The 12,571-nt window shown below is 43.4% G+C and overlaps 1 protein-coding gene across 1 annotated transcript; it reads right to left on the reverse strand.

Moving 5' to 3' along the window:
- Positions 1–4,497: 4,497 nt before the first annotated feature.
- Positions 4,498–6,732, reverse strand: LOC101864199 (neuropeptide FF receptor 2-like). Its single transcript, XM_005091468.1, has 2 exons — positions 6,441–6,732; positions 4,498–4,739 (listed from the first exon to the last, which is right to left on the reverse strand). Exons 1-2 carry the CDS (start codon positions 6,730–6,732, stop codon positions 4,498–4,500), a joined length of 534 nt encoding a protein of 177 aa, XP_005091525.1.
- Positions 6,733–12,571: the final 5,839 nt, after the last annotated feature.

A 12,571-nucleotide genomic window follows, 5' to 3' on the forward strand; every position in this document is an offset into this window, starting at 1 on the left:
GTAAACATTGTAATATAATGTGAAAGAGCTAAAATATGCGGTAGTGTCAAGAAACAATATTATGAATAAGGTTTGATGGAAGTTATTGAGATGAATAGAAACTGACTTGATCGGCACAGAAAAAGAAACACTACTAGGTCGGAAAACAAACTGAAAGTGAGAGGCAATGAACTGCTGGTCCTGGCCTTCAGTACTTTACTCGTACTTTCTACACCCCCACACAAAATATCGACGTGCACTGGACCCGTTAAATATATATAATAAGAACTGTCCTGTATGATGACAAAAAGTCAATTGATACTGTACCAGTGACGCTGTCCCAAGCAGATTAAGTCTACAATCAGATAATATACAAAGCTGGACAAAGTTAGCACACAACAGTTTCCGATCATTATATCATCAAATTTTCTTCATCGCACTTCTCACTTCTCTGAACAGAACACTGTGTTGTAACAAAGTGGGGAAGTGTGTCAAATGCTAATTATAGAACTTGGTGTCTAGCTGGGGTGACGGTGGAAAAGGGGAGGGAAGGGAGGGGGTAGGCCTGGCCCAGACTCTGACAGCCGAGTGCCTGTCGTTCCTCATTAAAATTCTCCTTATATATCTTCACTAGACAATTCCTCCTTCCGCCGGCCAGATACCTATGGGTCAGGTAAGATATTTAGTGAGGAGAAAACGATGAGTAAATGTCAAACAGGAACTATAGATGGTTAAAAAGTCAATAAACAAAAAAGATTAGTGCCATGCTAACAATAAATGTTCTGATAGTAGTTAGAGAAAGTAGAAAGGCTGAATGATAAATACATGTTTTGCTGATAAAATAATACATGTGTCTGTGCTGCTCAAGACAGTCTCAATCCTAATTTTGTAAGCTACAAAGAGGCCAATTTGGCAATTAAGGGATGCCCTATTTGATCTGAAGGCTGTCGATGGATTTGTCCATGGGACTGACGTCATCGCTAGGCCTAAGCCCGCCGTGTGTTTGGCCTCGTATGTAGTAGCCTACGAACTACGAAGTTCCACGACGTGACGGCTTGATGGGAGGGAGACGATTTAAAGTTATGATCCGGCGCGATAACAAACGTGAAGGAATGAGGCTCCGTCGTGACAAATAAACAGCAGTGAACCCCACTTCAAATCGGCAAGGTGCTTTTGAATAGGGCTGTACCCCGGTAGCAAACCCGCTCGTGCTCGCAAGCCCCTAGTTCATGTCACAAGCCTCAAATCAGTAGGTCAAATCATCAAATCAAATCACCAGCATGATAAGTTGAATCTAGCGCAAACTGCAATCTCCTTGGTCTAGTCTAAACTTCAAGTCTACAGCAACTAGCAATCCGCGAAGCCACTCGTGTCAGGCCCCCTCATCATCCCCATCCTGCTTGCAATCCGCGAAGCCACTTACGTCAGAAAAGAGAGAGGGGGAGAGTGAGAGATTCCGCCCACAGAGTCACTGCGCTTCGTGGCGCTCGATTAATCGAAGGCCTGCGCAAAGCAGCGGTCAGCCCTCAAGTCTCAAATCCCGTCCGCAGCCACAATCCCCACAATTCACACAGTACTGCTTTGCGCTAGGCCTAGAGAATTGTCCCAGGACAAGCTCTAAACCTGACCTGCTGACTTGTACTAACTGTCTCGATACACCGAGCGAGCGGGACCGCTCGATGGCGCAGGACTGCTCGATGTGTTCAAACAGTAGTACTGCTCGCTGTGTGAACTTTGAACCGTGGAGGAAGGGAGAGGCTGGGCTTGTTTTGGTGCAAGGCATAGAGAGCTGAAGTTATTTTTAACTTCCCACCGTTGATCAGCTAAGCGAATGGATAAGTGAAAGGGAGCGTGGTATTGTAGTAATAGAGACCTAGGTTTCTAGTAGTAATAAGAATAAGTTGACTTAGATTACCCTAAAATGGAAAACTCCAGGGGTCGTTGTGATTGGCTTTTGTATCGTATGTATGTAACCTATTTTGTAGATGTGTTGCACTCACAATGACATAATACAGAACATTTAGGAGACGGGCTAGGCCTACTTCAACCCAATGTCAGGGCCAACCCAGCAGAAAGACGGAGGTTCTCAGTAAAATTTTCTCCTCATACGGGAATCGAACTGAGGTCTTTAGCGTGCGACGATGAAGCGCTTGGCTCGTGCACATTAAAATAAACTGGCCTTAACATTGTAAGAATAGCCGATCCAATATTAATTTTTAAGTGTATTGAATAGAGCTTTTTGTTTTTTACAACCGAACTATGAAATAAAAAAACCCGATCTTGCACTTTTGGTGCAAGCCTCTCAACGCAAATAACCAGAGAATCTTCTGTAATATGTACTGAGTACTGAGCCCACAGCCACAAGAGTTCGCGACGTCACGACACAGTACAGCAGGCCTGTCCACGAGTCACAACTCACCTGAAGTTCCCTTCGGTAGCAAACGGGAGGCAAATCAAATCACAAGCCTGTTCGCAAGCCTCTAGCGCAAGCCGTCCGCTGCTTTGCAAACCTTCGATTAACCGAGCAGAATCCAGCCCTACTTTTGAATGTTGATATATGTTTGTTTGGATTTACTTAAAACTGAATGAAAATCATCATCAGCAATAAATATCCTGTCAACAGTCCAGCTGAAAAAAAATTGACTGGCATCGCCGGTCTTGCCCAGTTAACAAACTGCCCCTGCAAATAGCATGAAATGTACAAATTCAACTGATTTGAAAAATATGATGGTGCATCACCATTCAAGCAATTGTGACATAGAGTGGCTGCAACGTGTACAAAATTATTTTTCCAACAGGAAGCCAGCGTAGTGTCCGTAAAAGAGGTGTAGCAGAGGCTTGCTTGCTTTTCTGTAAAACTGAATGTGCAGCCTTGTTTTGGACAGTTTGAAAGTCTTTTCACTTCATCCAGCGATATTTCTGATAACGAGGAGTTGCAATAACCAAGTCTTGATAAAATTAAAGTATTTACTAATGAAGCAGTATATTTAGTATAGAATAGATGACGTATTTTACTATTTCTTTCCTTATTTTCAAATACATGCAGCTCCTTCAGATGCTTTACCTCAGCCGACATTTGACAAAGCGGAATCAAAATAGATGCCAAGATTTATAACTTTTCTTGAAAATGCAATTTCCACATCGCCAAATTCCATTTGATCGTGGACAGCCTCATTAACAGACTTTGCACTACCTGCCAGGATGATAATCATTCAACATCAATTTTGTTGTTGTTAATCCAGTTTTCTCACTCAGGCAATACAATTTTTAGCAAATTGGTAAACGTTGTTGAACCTTAAGTGAGTATAATCAGTATAGAAATTATACTTTAAGTCATATTCAACTATATTTTGACACGTGGCTGAGTATAAATGGTAAACAAAACTGCACCAAGGACTGAGCCATGGGGACCCCATACACAAGAGAATGATCTAATAACTTTTGATAACAATCAAAGACAGTACATAACAAGATGGGCCACTCAGCCAAAAAAGTGTCCGCCGGAAGTTCGCTGCAGTCTCGTTTGAAGCTCTCTTTCGTTTTTCCAGAAGAAGAATAGGAATAGCACCTCCTTGCGTGCGCAGATCGACTGCTGTTCATCAGCAGTTCGAGTTCGTTCAGTGTGGAGTTTTAGGGTTTTAAAAATATTTTAATGACCTCTCGCTTTTCATTCTAAAGTCAATTTAACCCTAGTCTTCTGGATGGTCCGATTTCCCTAGAAGCCTGTAAGGGGGCCTCTCAGACCCCACTATTTATCCTTTGTATTTTATGGAAAAACTTGGTGGTTGATCATCATTTACAGAAACTTAAACACAGAGACGTTGAAACAAAGCCCCCAAGACTACACATACAGAAATAATCTGTTTAACGAACACATTTATTGAACTTTATATATCATATATTAGTTGGTGAACAACTTTGAATGACGTTAGACTGAAGAAATCAATGCGATTCTGGCACTTTTTTTCCTAATGATTGTGGGTCGGTCATGTCATGAGCATGCTGTTTTTTTTTGCTGAATAAGGAGATTGAATTTAAATGATGATGTGGTAGTCTTTCAGTTAAAAATGAATCTCATGAAAATGCCCAAGAAGACTTAATTACGGTAAATGATAATTAGGATGATGCCAAAATAGTGTGGTACATATAGTAACTTGGTACCAGTACTGGCACCGAAGACCAGGAGACAAGTGCTCGGAATATGAGTGTCTACTGACAGTGAAGACAAACGCGCTTGGAAACAGAGTGTTCCCCACAAACTGATATTTCACAAGACATTCTGTCCTTGTTTCACTGATAAAGTCCACAGCGTTTCCTCTTTCTTTGCCCATGTTCAGTGGCCAGTGCTCTTGCTTCTTGGGTTTGGGTAAGTGGTGTGACACCACAGAGAAGCATGCCCATACGAGCTGACTTAGGGATGTTCTCAGTGGCAGCCCGGCATTGTATTGATGGCAAGCAGAGCTCATCACCCAACATCTCGAGGAAGATTTTTCTCTTGTGTTTCTTGCGGATATTCCACTAGGGATTTTGAGCAGTGAAGCAGATGTAAGCAGCAATAGCTGCAACATCCAACAGATTGCAGAAGAAGGTCAGAGGCCATCTCACGGTCTGCCTCTTTGACATGTATGCATGGACCATCTGATCCAGAGAGTCATCACCGCCCTCTGTTTTGTTGTAAAAGGCATTGATTTCTGTTTTCCCGGTCTCCTCGTCGATGCTGCCATAATGGTACATACTTGACAGGAGGAGAACTGCCTTTCCTATTATAGTAAAAATACCTTGGGGTCTGAGAGGCCCCCTTTAGGGTTCAGGGGGGTTGTCCTAGGAAAATAGTAATCATTGTCTTCCAAATTATCCAAATAACTTCATAGACCGTATTTATGCTTATCAGAGGGTGTTTGAAGAATACCTGGGAGGAAAATAACATCGAACCGAAAGTTTTGTCGAAAATGCCTGAAATATACCTGTTGGGGTCTGCGACGCCCCCATCCAGAAGACTAGGGTACGAAGAAAACAATAACCCTTTCCTCCGGAAGAGTTTTTTTTGTCAGCGTAACCATTTAAAAAAAGCGTTCTTCCGAAATTTATTCCAAAATTTACTAGTTTTACTTTGATATTTAAAAACTCAAGTATGGTAACTCTGTTTGCAAAGGGTGCGCATTTGCGAAGAGGGCGCCACCGAATTTTGAGGACACTTTTTTAAAATTGGCTCAAAGAGAGAAGTGGCCCCTCTTGTTATGTAGACTCTTTGTAACAATACATCGGTATCGATTTGATAAAAGTAAGAACAAAACCAGCTAAGGGCAGTACCGGGTATTCCAAAAGACTCTTCCAATTGCTTCAATAAAATGTGATGGTTAAATGTATAAAAAGCTGCTGATAGATCTAAAAGGCTCAGCAAATAATGGCATAATCAGCAGAAAAAAAAAAAAGCTCCTTACTTCCTTGTGGACAAAAGACACCACATGAGAAAGAAAACCAACACCAACAGACACTAACACAACAATGAAAAGGCTGGGCTTCAATTCGACTCTCCACTCAACTCTCCGTAGTAGTAGTAGTAGTAGTAGTAGTAGTAGTAGTAGTAGTAGTACAGGGTTTTACGGCGCTCGCACAAGGTCATATGAGCGCGCCTCAACTCTCCTTCATTTTGTCTTCATTTTCGGGCGTATTAACAGTCCTCCTTCACAACCCAAAGTGTCTTTTTTCCACCTCTCTACCGCTCTGACACTGTGACTGTATATTATGTTTGTTTGACTGTTAAAAGTATTACCTTGTTCATCTGTTGTGGCGATGTCTCTCTGTCTCTATATATTTCTCTTCCGGGCTCTCTTCTCTCTCTCTCTCTCTCTCTCTCTCTCTCTCTCTCTCTCTCTGTATATGTGTGTCTGTCTATCTGTGTGTCTGTCTGTCTGTCTGTTTATCTGTCTGTCTATCCGTCTGTCTGTCTGTCTGTCTCTGTCTCTGTCTCTGTCTCTGTCTCTCTCTGTCTCTCTCTGTGTCTCTCTCTGTCTCTGTCTCTCTCTATCTCTTTCTCTCTCTCTCTCTCTCGTCTACCCACTAATCCCCAACACGCATACATGCACGCACACACATGCACACACACACACACACACACACACACACACACACACACACACACACACACACACACACACACACACACATATACACACCACAAACACATACAAACACACGTACACACACACACGCACATAGACACAAGCACAAAGCAAACACACACACACACACACACACACACACACACACACACACACACACACACACATACACACACACACACATACACACACACACAAATACGCCCTAACCCCTCCCCCCCCCACCCCCATTTCGATGCTCGGCACACATAATAAACACATAATAAATGCACTTGTGTGCACACACGCTACGACACAATTAAACAGGCCCACACTTTGAATAATTCCGGAAACATTCACCTGTAAATATGTTATCTAATAAAGTCATGGGGATACAGAAGACGGCCACGAGGATGTCAGCCAGAGCTAGGTTCGAGATGAACAGATTCGTCACACTATGCATGCGTGGAGTGATGATGACCACAAGCACAACCATAACGTTGCCGACAACTCCAATAAGAAAGATGAGACCATAGGCTGTTCCGTAAAGGGCGATCATGTGTGTAGGCAGTTTAAGTGTGGAGTAGTACTGTTCTTCAGACTTGTTGCTGGCACCGGAAGGTGCCTTTCCCCACAAGGAGGTAGTGTTCATCCTTGTGTTCTGATACTTTCAGAAGTGATACAATCTGAAAGAGAAGAAAATAAAACGAATTGGTTTAGGTAATCTGAACGAACGAATAATATTTTAGTAGATTCTAAAAAGATCTACCGTATCTTTATTTCTTCAACGTCTAACGTTGAACAGATAGATACCATGTTGATAGATCCTAGATGTAGCAAACAAGATCGCTTATCACAGTCAGTTTTCAACTTCAGCAGGAAATACCAACCTAGAATGTTATAAAAAAAGATCATAATGCTGTTCTTCATGTTTCTTGCTGGCACCGAGAGGTACACTTCCCCACAAGGAGGTATATGACTGTTTTAAACGTGTGTTTCGATCTAAAAACGTCACCCACATGAACGAACGTGGACTGGGTGTGCCCACTCCAGGGCGTTGAGCGGCCATGTTGGAGATATATGGCGGGAGACAGAGTGAGTAACTGAGTTTGTTAGTAAAAAGGACACTTTTCTTTTATACTTATAAAATGGATTGCTTTTACGTCGTGTTGGGTACACTCTCCTACTAACGCACGATTTGTAGACGTCGTGTTCCCATAGCTTTGTGGGTGTATTTGTCCCTGATCAGTTTTTCAAGATAGCGTAACATTATCTGGTAGAAAACCTTGCATGATTCCTTTATTATTTGATTAACGTCGTTGTCTTCTGTTGGAATATATTGTGTGCTCATATTATAATCTCCAATCTCGGTGAATGCATGGCTACTGACACACAATTCCAGGACATTCCCATCGTAATCTGGGCTGTCAAGTCCGTTTCATGGATCGAACCAGTCCCCGATCCTATCGGAGACGGACGTTAAACTAAGAGGTCACGCCCCTTGAATAACCTTATAGTGTTTATAGGGGGCGTTAAACCCGTACCATTTCAGCATTATTTTTTTTAAAAGAAGAAAAAGAACCAGTCCCTCTGTTTTTCAGTGGCGGGGCGTAGTGAAGGGCTAAAGGGATTGAACCCCATCCACTCGCACCTCCACCCCCCCCCAAACTCTTTCCCACCGTAAATGAATATTTCTTCTAATAAACGAGATAATCAGTTGAAACCGTTAGAACTGTTTCAGAATTTTCCGCCTCCGCCTTTAGTTGCATGCGGTGAACAACCATGCGTACTCGTTTATCCAATCACCCGAGTTACCGCTTACAACGATAGTAACCTAACACTAACAGCCAATCAAATGTGTTTAGGGCTCAGCAAAGGATGGACCCATTCCCACGGTCCTTTCTTAATGAAACTCTTCTTGAAAAAAGGTGAAAGAAACAAACGAGAACATGCGGACACTGTTGTCAGAGAGGGCTCCTTCTCTGCCAGCCTAGACACACTTTCAACGGAGACACAGTAGTCAAAACTCGCTCATAGACCTACGTTTTAGGAATGCCTTGCTTTCTGCGACCCCACGGCCTAATCCAGTTACTCTTGTATGTGTGCGTCTGCGTGTTTGGTTAATTACTTAATTTCTAGTGGCAAACTCGTCTAAGAACGTCGATGCGTTTTTGTAGAGTGGGCAAAAAATGTCGAAAAGCCTGCAGAGTTAGCGAAAAAAATCCTGCAGTCTGATATGCCAGAACAATCGAAACGTTTTACAATTCAAGATGGCGGCAACTAGTTTTGTAGATATCTATTAGAGCCTCTCTCAATGCTCTCTCGCTTTGCAGAAGCCTCAAAGCTCTTTGGGCTTACAATAAGCATCGGGAAAACTGAAGTTCTTCACCAGCCGGCCCCACACACTAACCCAGTGTCTCCAAACATCACTATCAATGGCAACAGCCTGAAGAACACCAAGAACTTTGTACCTTGGAAGTATCACCTCTGCAGACGGCTCCATCGATCAGGAAATTGATATTCAAGAATCAGCAAAGCCAGCCAAGCTCTCGGTAGACTGAATAACAAGGTACTAAACCAGCACAATGTCCGGCTGTCAACAAAAATCAAAGTGTACAAAGCCGTTGTGCTCTCCTCCCTCCTCTACGGTTCGGAGACCTGGACACTCTACAGGAAGCACATCGGCAAATTAGTGCAGTTCCATCAAAGGGCTCTCCGCAGCATACTCGGCATCCGGTGGCAAGACCGCATCACCAATATTGAGGTCCTCAACCGATCAAGCTCACAAAGCATAGAAAGCATGCTCGTCAAAGCTCAACTGAGATGGGTCGGCCATGTCATCCGCATGGAAGACCACCGAATGCCCAAACAGCTGCTGTACGGCGAACTCGCAAGTGGCAAAAGAAATCTCGGGAGGCCAAAAAAGCGGTTCAAAGACATTATAAAGGAAAACCTTCCGCTCGCACAGGTAACCCCCAAAGAACTCAAAAGAACTGCCACCGAAAGAAACGCCTGGCACAGGGCCGTCCGTATTGCCAGTAGAAACAGTGATACAAACTACAGGGAGAGGCTGACTACCAGAAGAGAGAGGAGACATAAGCCAACCACCACAACCACGACATTCCAGTGTCCCCACTGCAACAGACATTGTATATCCAAGATCGGATTGCACAGCCACATGCGCGTCCACAGATGAGCTGCAGGATTCATCGTCATCTTCGACAACGAAGGACTACCTACACATTAGAGCCGTACCCCGGTAGCAAACCCGCTCGTGCTCGCTAGCCCCTAGTTCAAGTCACAAGCCTCAAATCACTAGGTCAAATTATCAAATCAAATCACCAGCATGTTACACTTGAGTCTAGTCTAAGCTTCAAGTCAGTCCACAACACTACTAGTACATTGTACTAGCAATCCGCGAAGCTACTCGTGTTGGGCCCCCTCATCCTCCCCATACCCTGCTTGCAATCCGCGAAGCCACCTACATCAGAAAGGGAGAGAGAGGGGCCCGTTCACAGCGCGGCAGGCAAGTATCAAATTCCGCTCACAGCACAGCAAGCCACCCGTGCCCAATGACCTGCTTTGCATCCCATGACTTGCTTTGCCTCCCATGACTTGCTTTGCCTCCCATGACTTGCCTCTCATGACTTGCTTTGCCTCCCATGACTTGCTTTGTAAGCAGCGAGCAGCAAGACCGCTCGCAGTGTGAACTCTGAACCGTGGAGGAAGGGAGAGGCTTTGCTTGTTTTGGCGCAAGACGTTGAGAGTGGAAGCTATATTTAACTTCCCACCCTTGATCAGCTGAGCGAGTGGATGTAGTGATAAGAAGCGCGGTATTGTCGTAATAAGTATCTAAGAATGGAAAAACTCCGTGGGTCGTTGTGATTCGCTTTTGTATCGTATTTTGAGTAGCCTATTTTGTAGATGTTTTACACTCACAATGACACAATATAGAACATTTAGGAGACGGGTTATGACTACTTCACCCCAATGTCAGGGCCAACCTGGGCTGAGAAGGAACAACGTCCAAGCAGAAAGATGGGGGTTCTCAGTAAAAATTTCTCCCTTCACGGGAATCGAACTGAGGTCTTTTGCGTGCAACGACGAAGCGCTTGACATGAAAAAACCCCCCAAGAACTTTGCACTTTTGGTGCAAGCCTCTCAACGCAAATAACCAGAATCTTCTGTAATATGTACTGAGCCCACAGCCACGAGAGTTCGCGACGTCACGACACAATACAGCAAGCCAGTCCGCGAGTCACAACTCACCTGAAGTTCCCCCGGTAGCGAGCGGCAGACAAAGCAAAGTACACGCCTGCTCGCAAGTCTCTGGCGCAAGCCGTCCGCTGCTTGCAAGCCTTCGATTTTAATCGAGCAGACTCCAGCTGTAATATCTATGCGTCAAGGGTTCAACTGGTTTACACTAATGTCGTTCAAGTCTTCATATTTCACAGAAAGTTAGGTCTAAAATTATCTCTCTCTCAGTTGCTCTCTCAGTTCTAGAAGAACTCCGCTTTCTCAGATCTAATGAGGCGGGGCAGAACTTTCTCAAGGTAAGTAATCGAGTCCATTTTCGTGTGAGTCGTAAAGCTCATTTTGAATACATCTAGTATTCGAACGTCGTTTCTTCTTCTTATGGTTGGATTCTATTGTTGTTGTTATTGTTTCATATTAATTAAATCAGATTTAATTATCACAGAAACCTAATTTGTCTCGACTCTGCTGATTATTTGTAACATTTATTGACTGGAGCTTGGTTTCTTTGGTGTGGTTTCTCCTTCTTTTTTACTTTGCTATATTCGTTTTCTGCTCCTTCCACTCTCACAAATTTAGATGTAGCACTCTCTCCTGTTCTTGGTTGTTTCAGAAATGGCCTATACTAGGTGTCGATAGTAACATAAAACCCATAGGACCCGTCGACTCTGCTGTTTTCCTGGGGTTTTTCTTCATTGTCCTGTGCACTGACCGGGGGTGGGGGGTGGGGGGCTTGATTGGTTATTGGGTTTTTTATGGGACTATCGACACTAATCGACGCAAGGAAACAGAAGGAGAAGACTACACCAGAGCACCCACCACTCGTCCTAACAATTCAACAAGAAACAAACAGAAGGGAATAAAAATGGGTAATAGAAAACTGATTTTGTGCTCCAGGGCCCACACATTTTATTTTCCATACGGTAGCAAATATTCATAATAACACACATATATAAGTATACGGGGGCCTTCAGAAAGTAGAGAACTGAGAAACATACTGTACTTCTTAGTGAAAATGATACATGTATCATCTATCTGCTTCGTCTCGCTTGTTTGTTTGGTATGTTAGAGCTTTCCAGAACTGAAAAACTGAAGAAAAAAAAAATCACCAACAGCAGTATGGAGAAACTCAGGATCACCGCTGCTACCCTAGAAGCTCGGCACAAGCTAGGTGCTTTGAAAAATATGCACATTGTGTTTTTGGATAATAAAATTCTGATTTTGAACTGGCTGGTTCCCGTTGGCACAACATGCAATGTTAACTATTAGGCATTACAACAAGATAATTCTTCAAACAAAGCTGAGAGCAGTAGTCAGAAGAAAGCGGCCGGGGTTGCTTCAGCAAGGTATTGTCTTCCATCATGACAACAGGCCTGTGCACACTGCTCAAAGGTCACCAATCTCCTGGCCTTCTGGCGTGGGAAATCCTAGAACATCTTCGCTACTCCGGAAACTTTAACCATGCAACTTTTATCTCTACCCCAAATTCAAAGAATTGAAGGACAGCAATTGGAAGATAAAGAAGAAATTTTGCTCGAAACAAATCTTGCGATGAGGACTCTGGCTGAAGTGTCAAGGTCACAGGGTTTGACCGCCGGCTAAATTAGATGAAAAGGTGCGTTGATACCAAATATTATCATGTTCTTGCGCACAACAATTCTTTCCATCGTCTTGGCCGTAACGAAAAGTTTGTAAGCGGTGTTTACTGTCATCTATCTAGTAAGAGGTTGCATCAAGGTGTGCACGTTTTTGTGGGAGCAACCCTGTACCACAGCGTACCTTCTTTGCCTTCATAGAGTAGACGTATTCCAGTTTCCTTTTCTGACTGAGTATAGTTTCCTCAGCTGCATGTGGCATAGTTTCTAAGTTTGGCGCAAGTGTGCTCATATCCACAGGCTGTAGTATTTCCAGCCGTAGTATGTATTGCTTTCGGCTTCCTCTTCCTCTTCTTCATTCACTTCATTCATGTCAGTATCTTCTCCCTCGTTTCCAATAGTATCGTCCTCTGACTCACGAGCCACATCACTCTCCTGTCCATTGTATCCATAGTCATCACCACTCCCTTCCACTGCATCAGGTACTTGATACTGAGGAAGGATACTTTCTCGCTTCATATAAAAAGAAACCATGTATTCTGCTCTCTGTCACTAATACTTTTCTTCTTCTTCTTCTTCTTCTTCTTCTTCTTCTTCTTCTTCTTTTTCTTCTTCTTCTTCTTCTTCTTCTTCTTCTTCTTC

Source organism: Aplysia californica, unplaced genomic scaffold (genome assembly GCF_000002075.1).
Source record: "Aplysia californica isolate F4 #8 unplaced genomic scaffold, AplCal3.0 scaffold00030, whole genome shotgun sequence".
Taxonomy (NCBI): Eukaryota; Metazoa; Mollusca; class Gastropoda; order Aplysiida; family Aplysiidae; genus Aplysia; species Aplysia californica.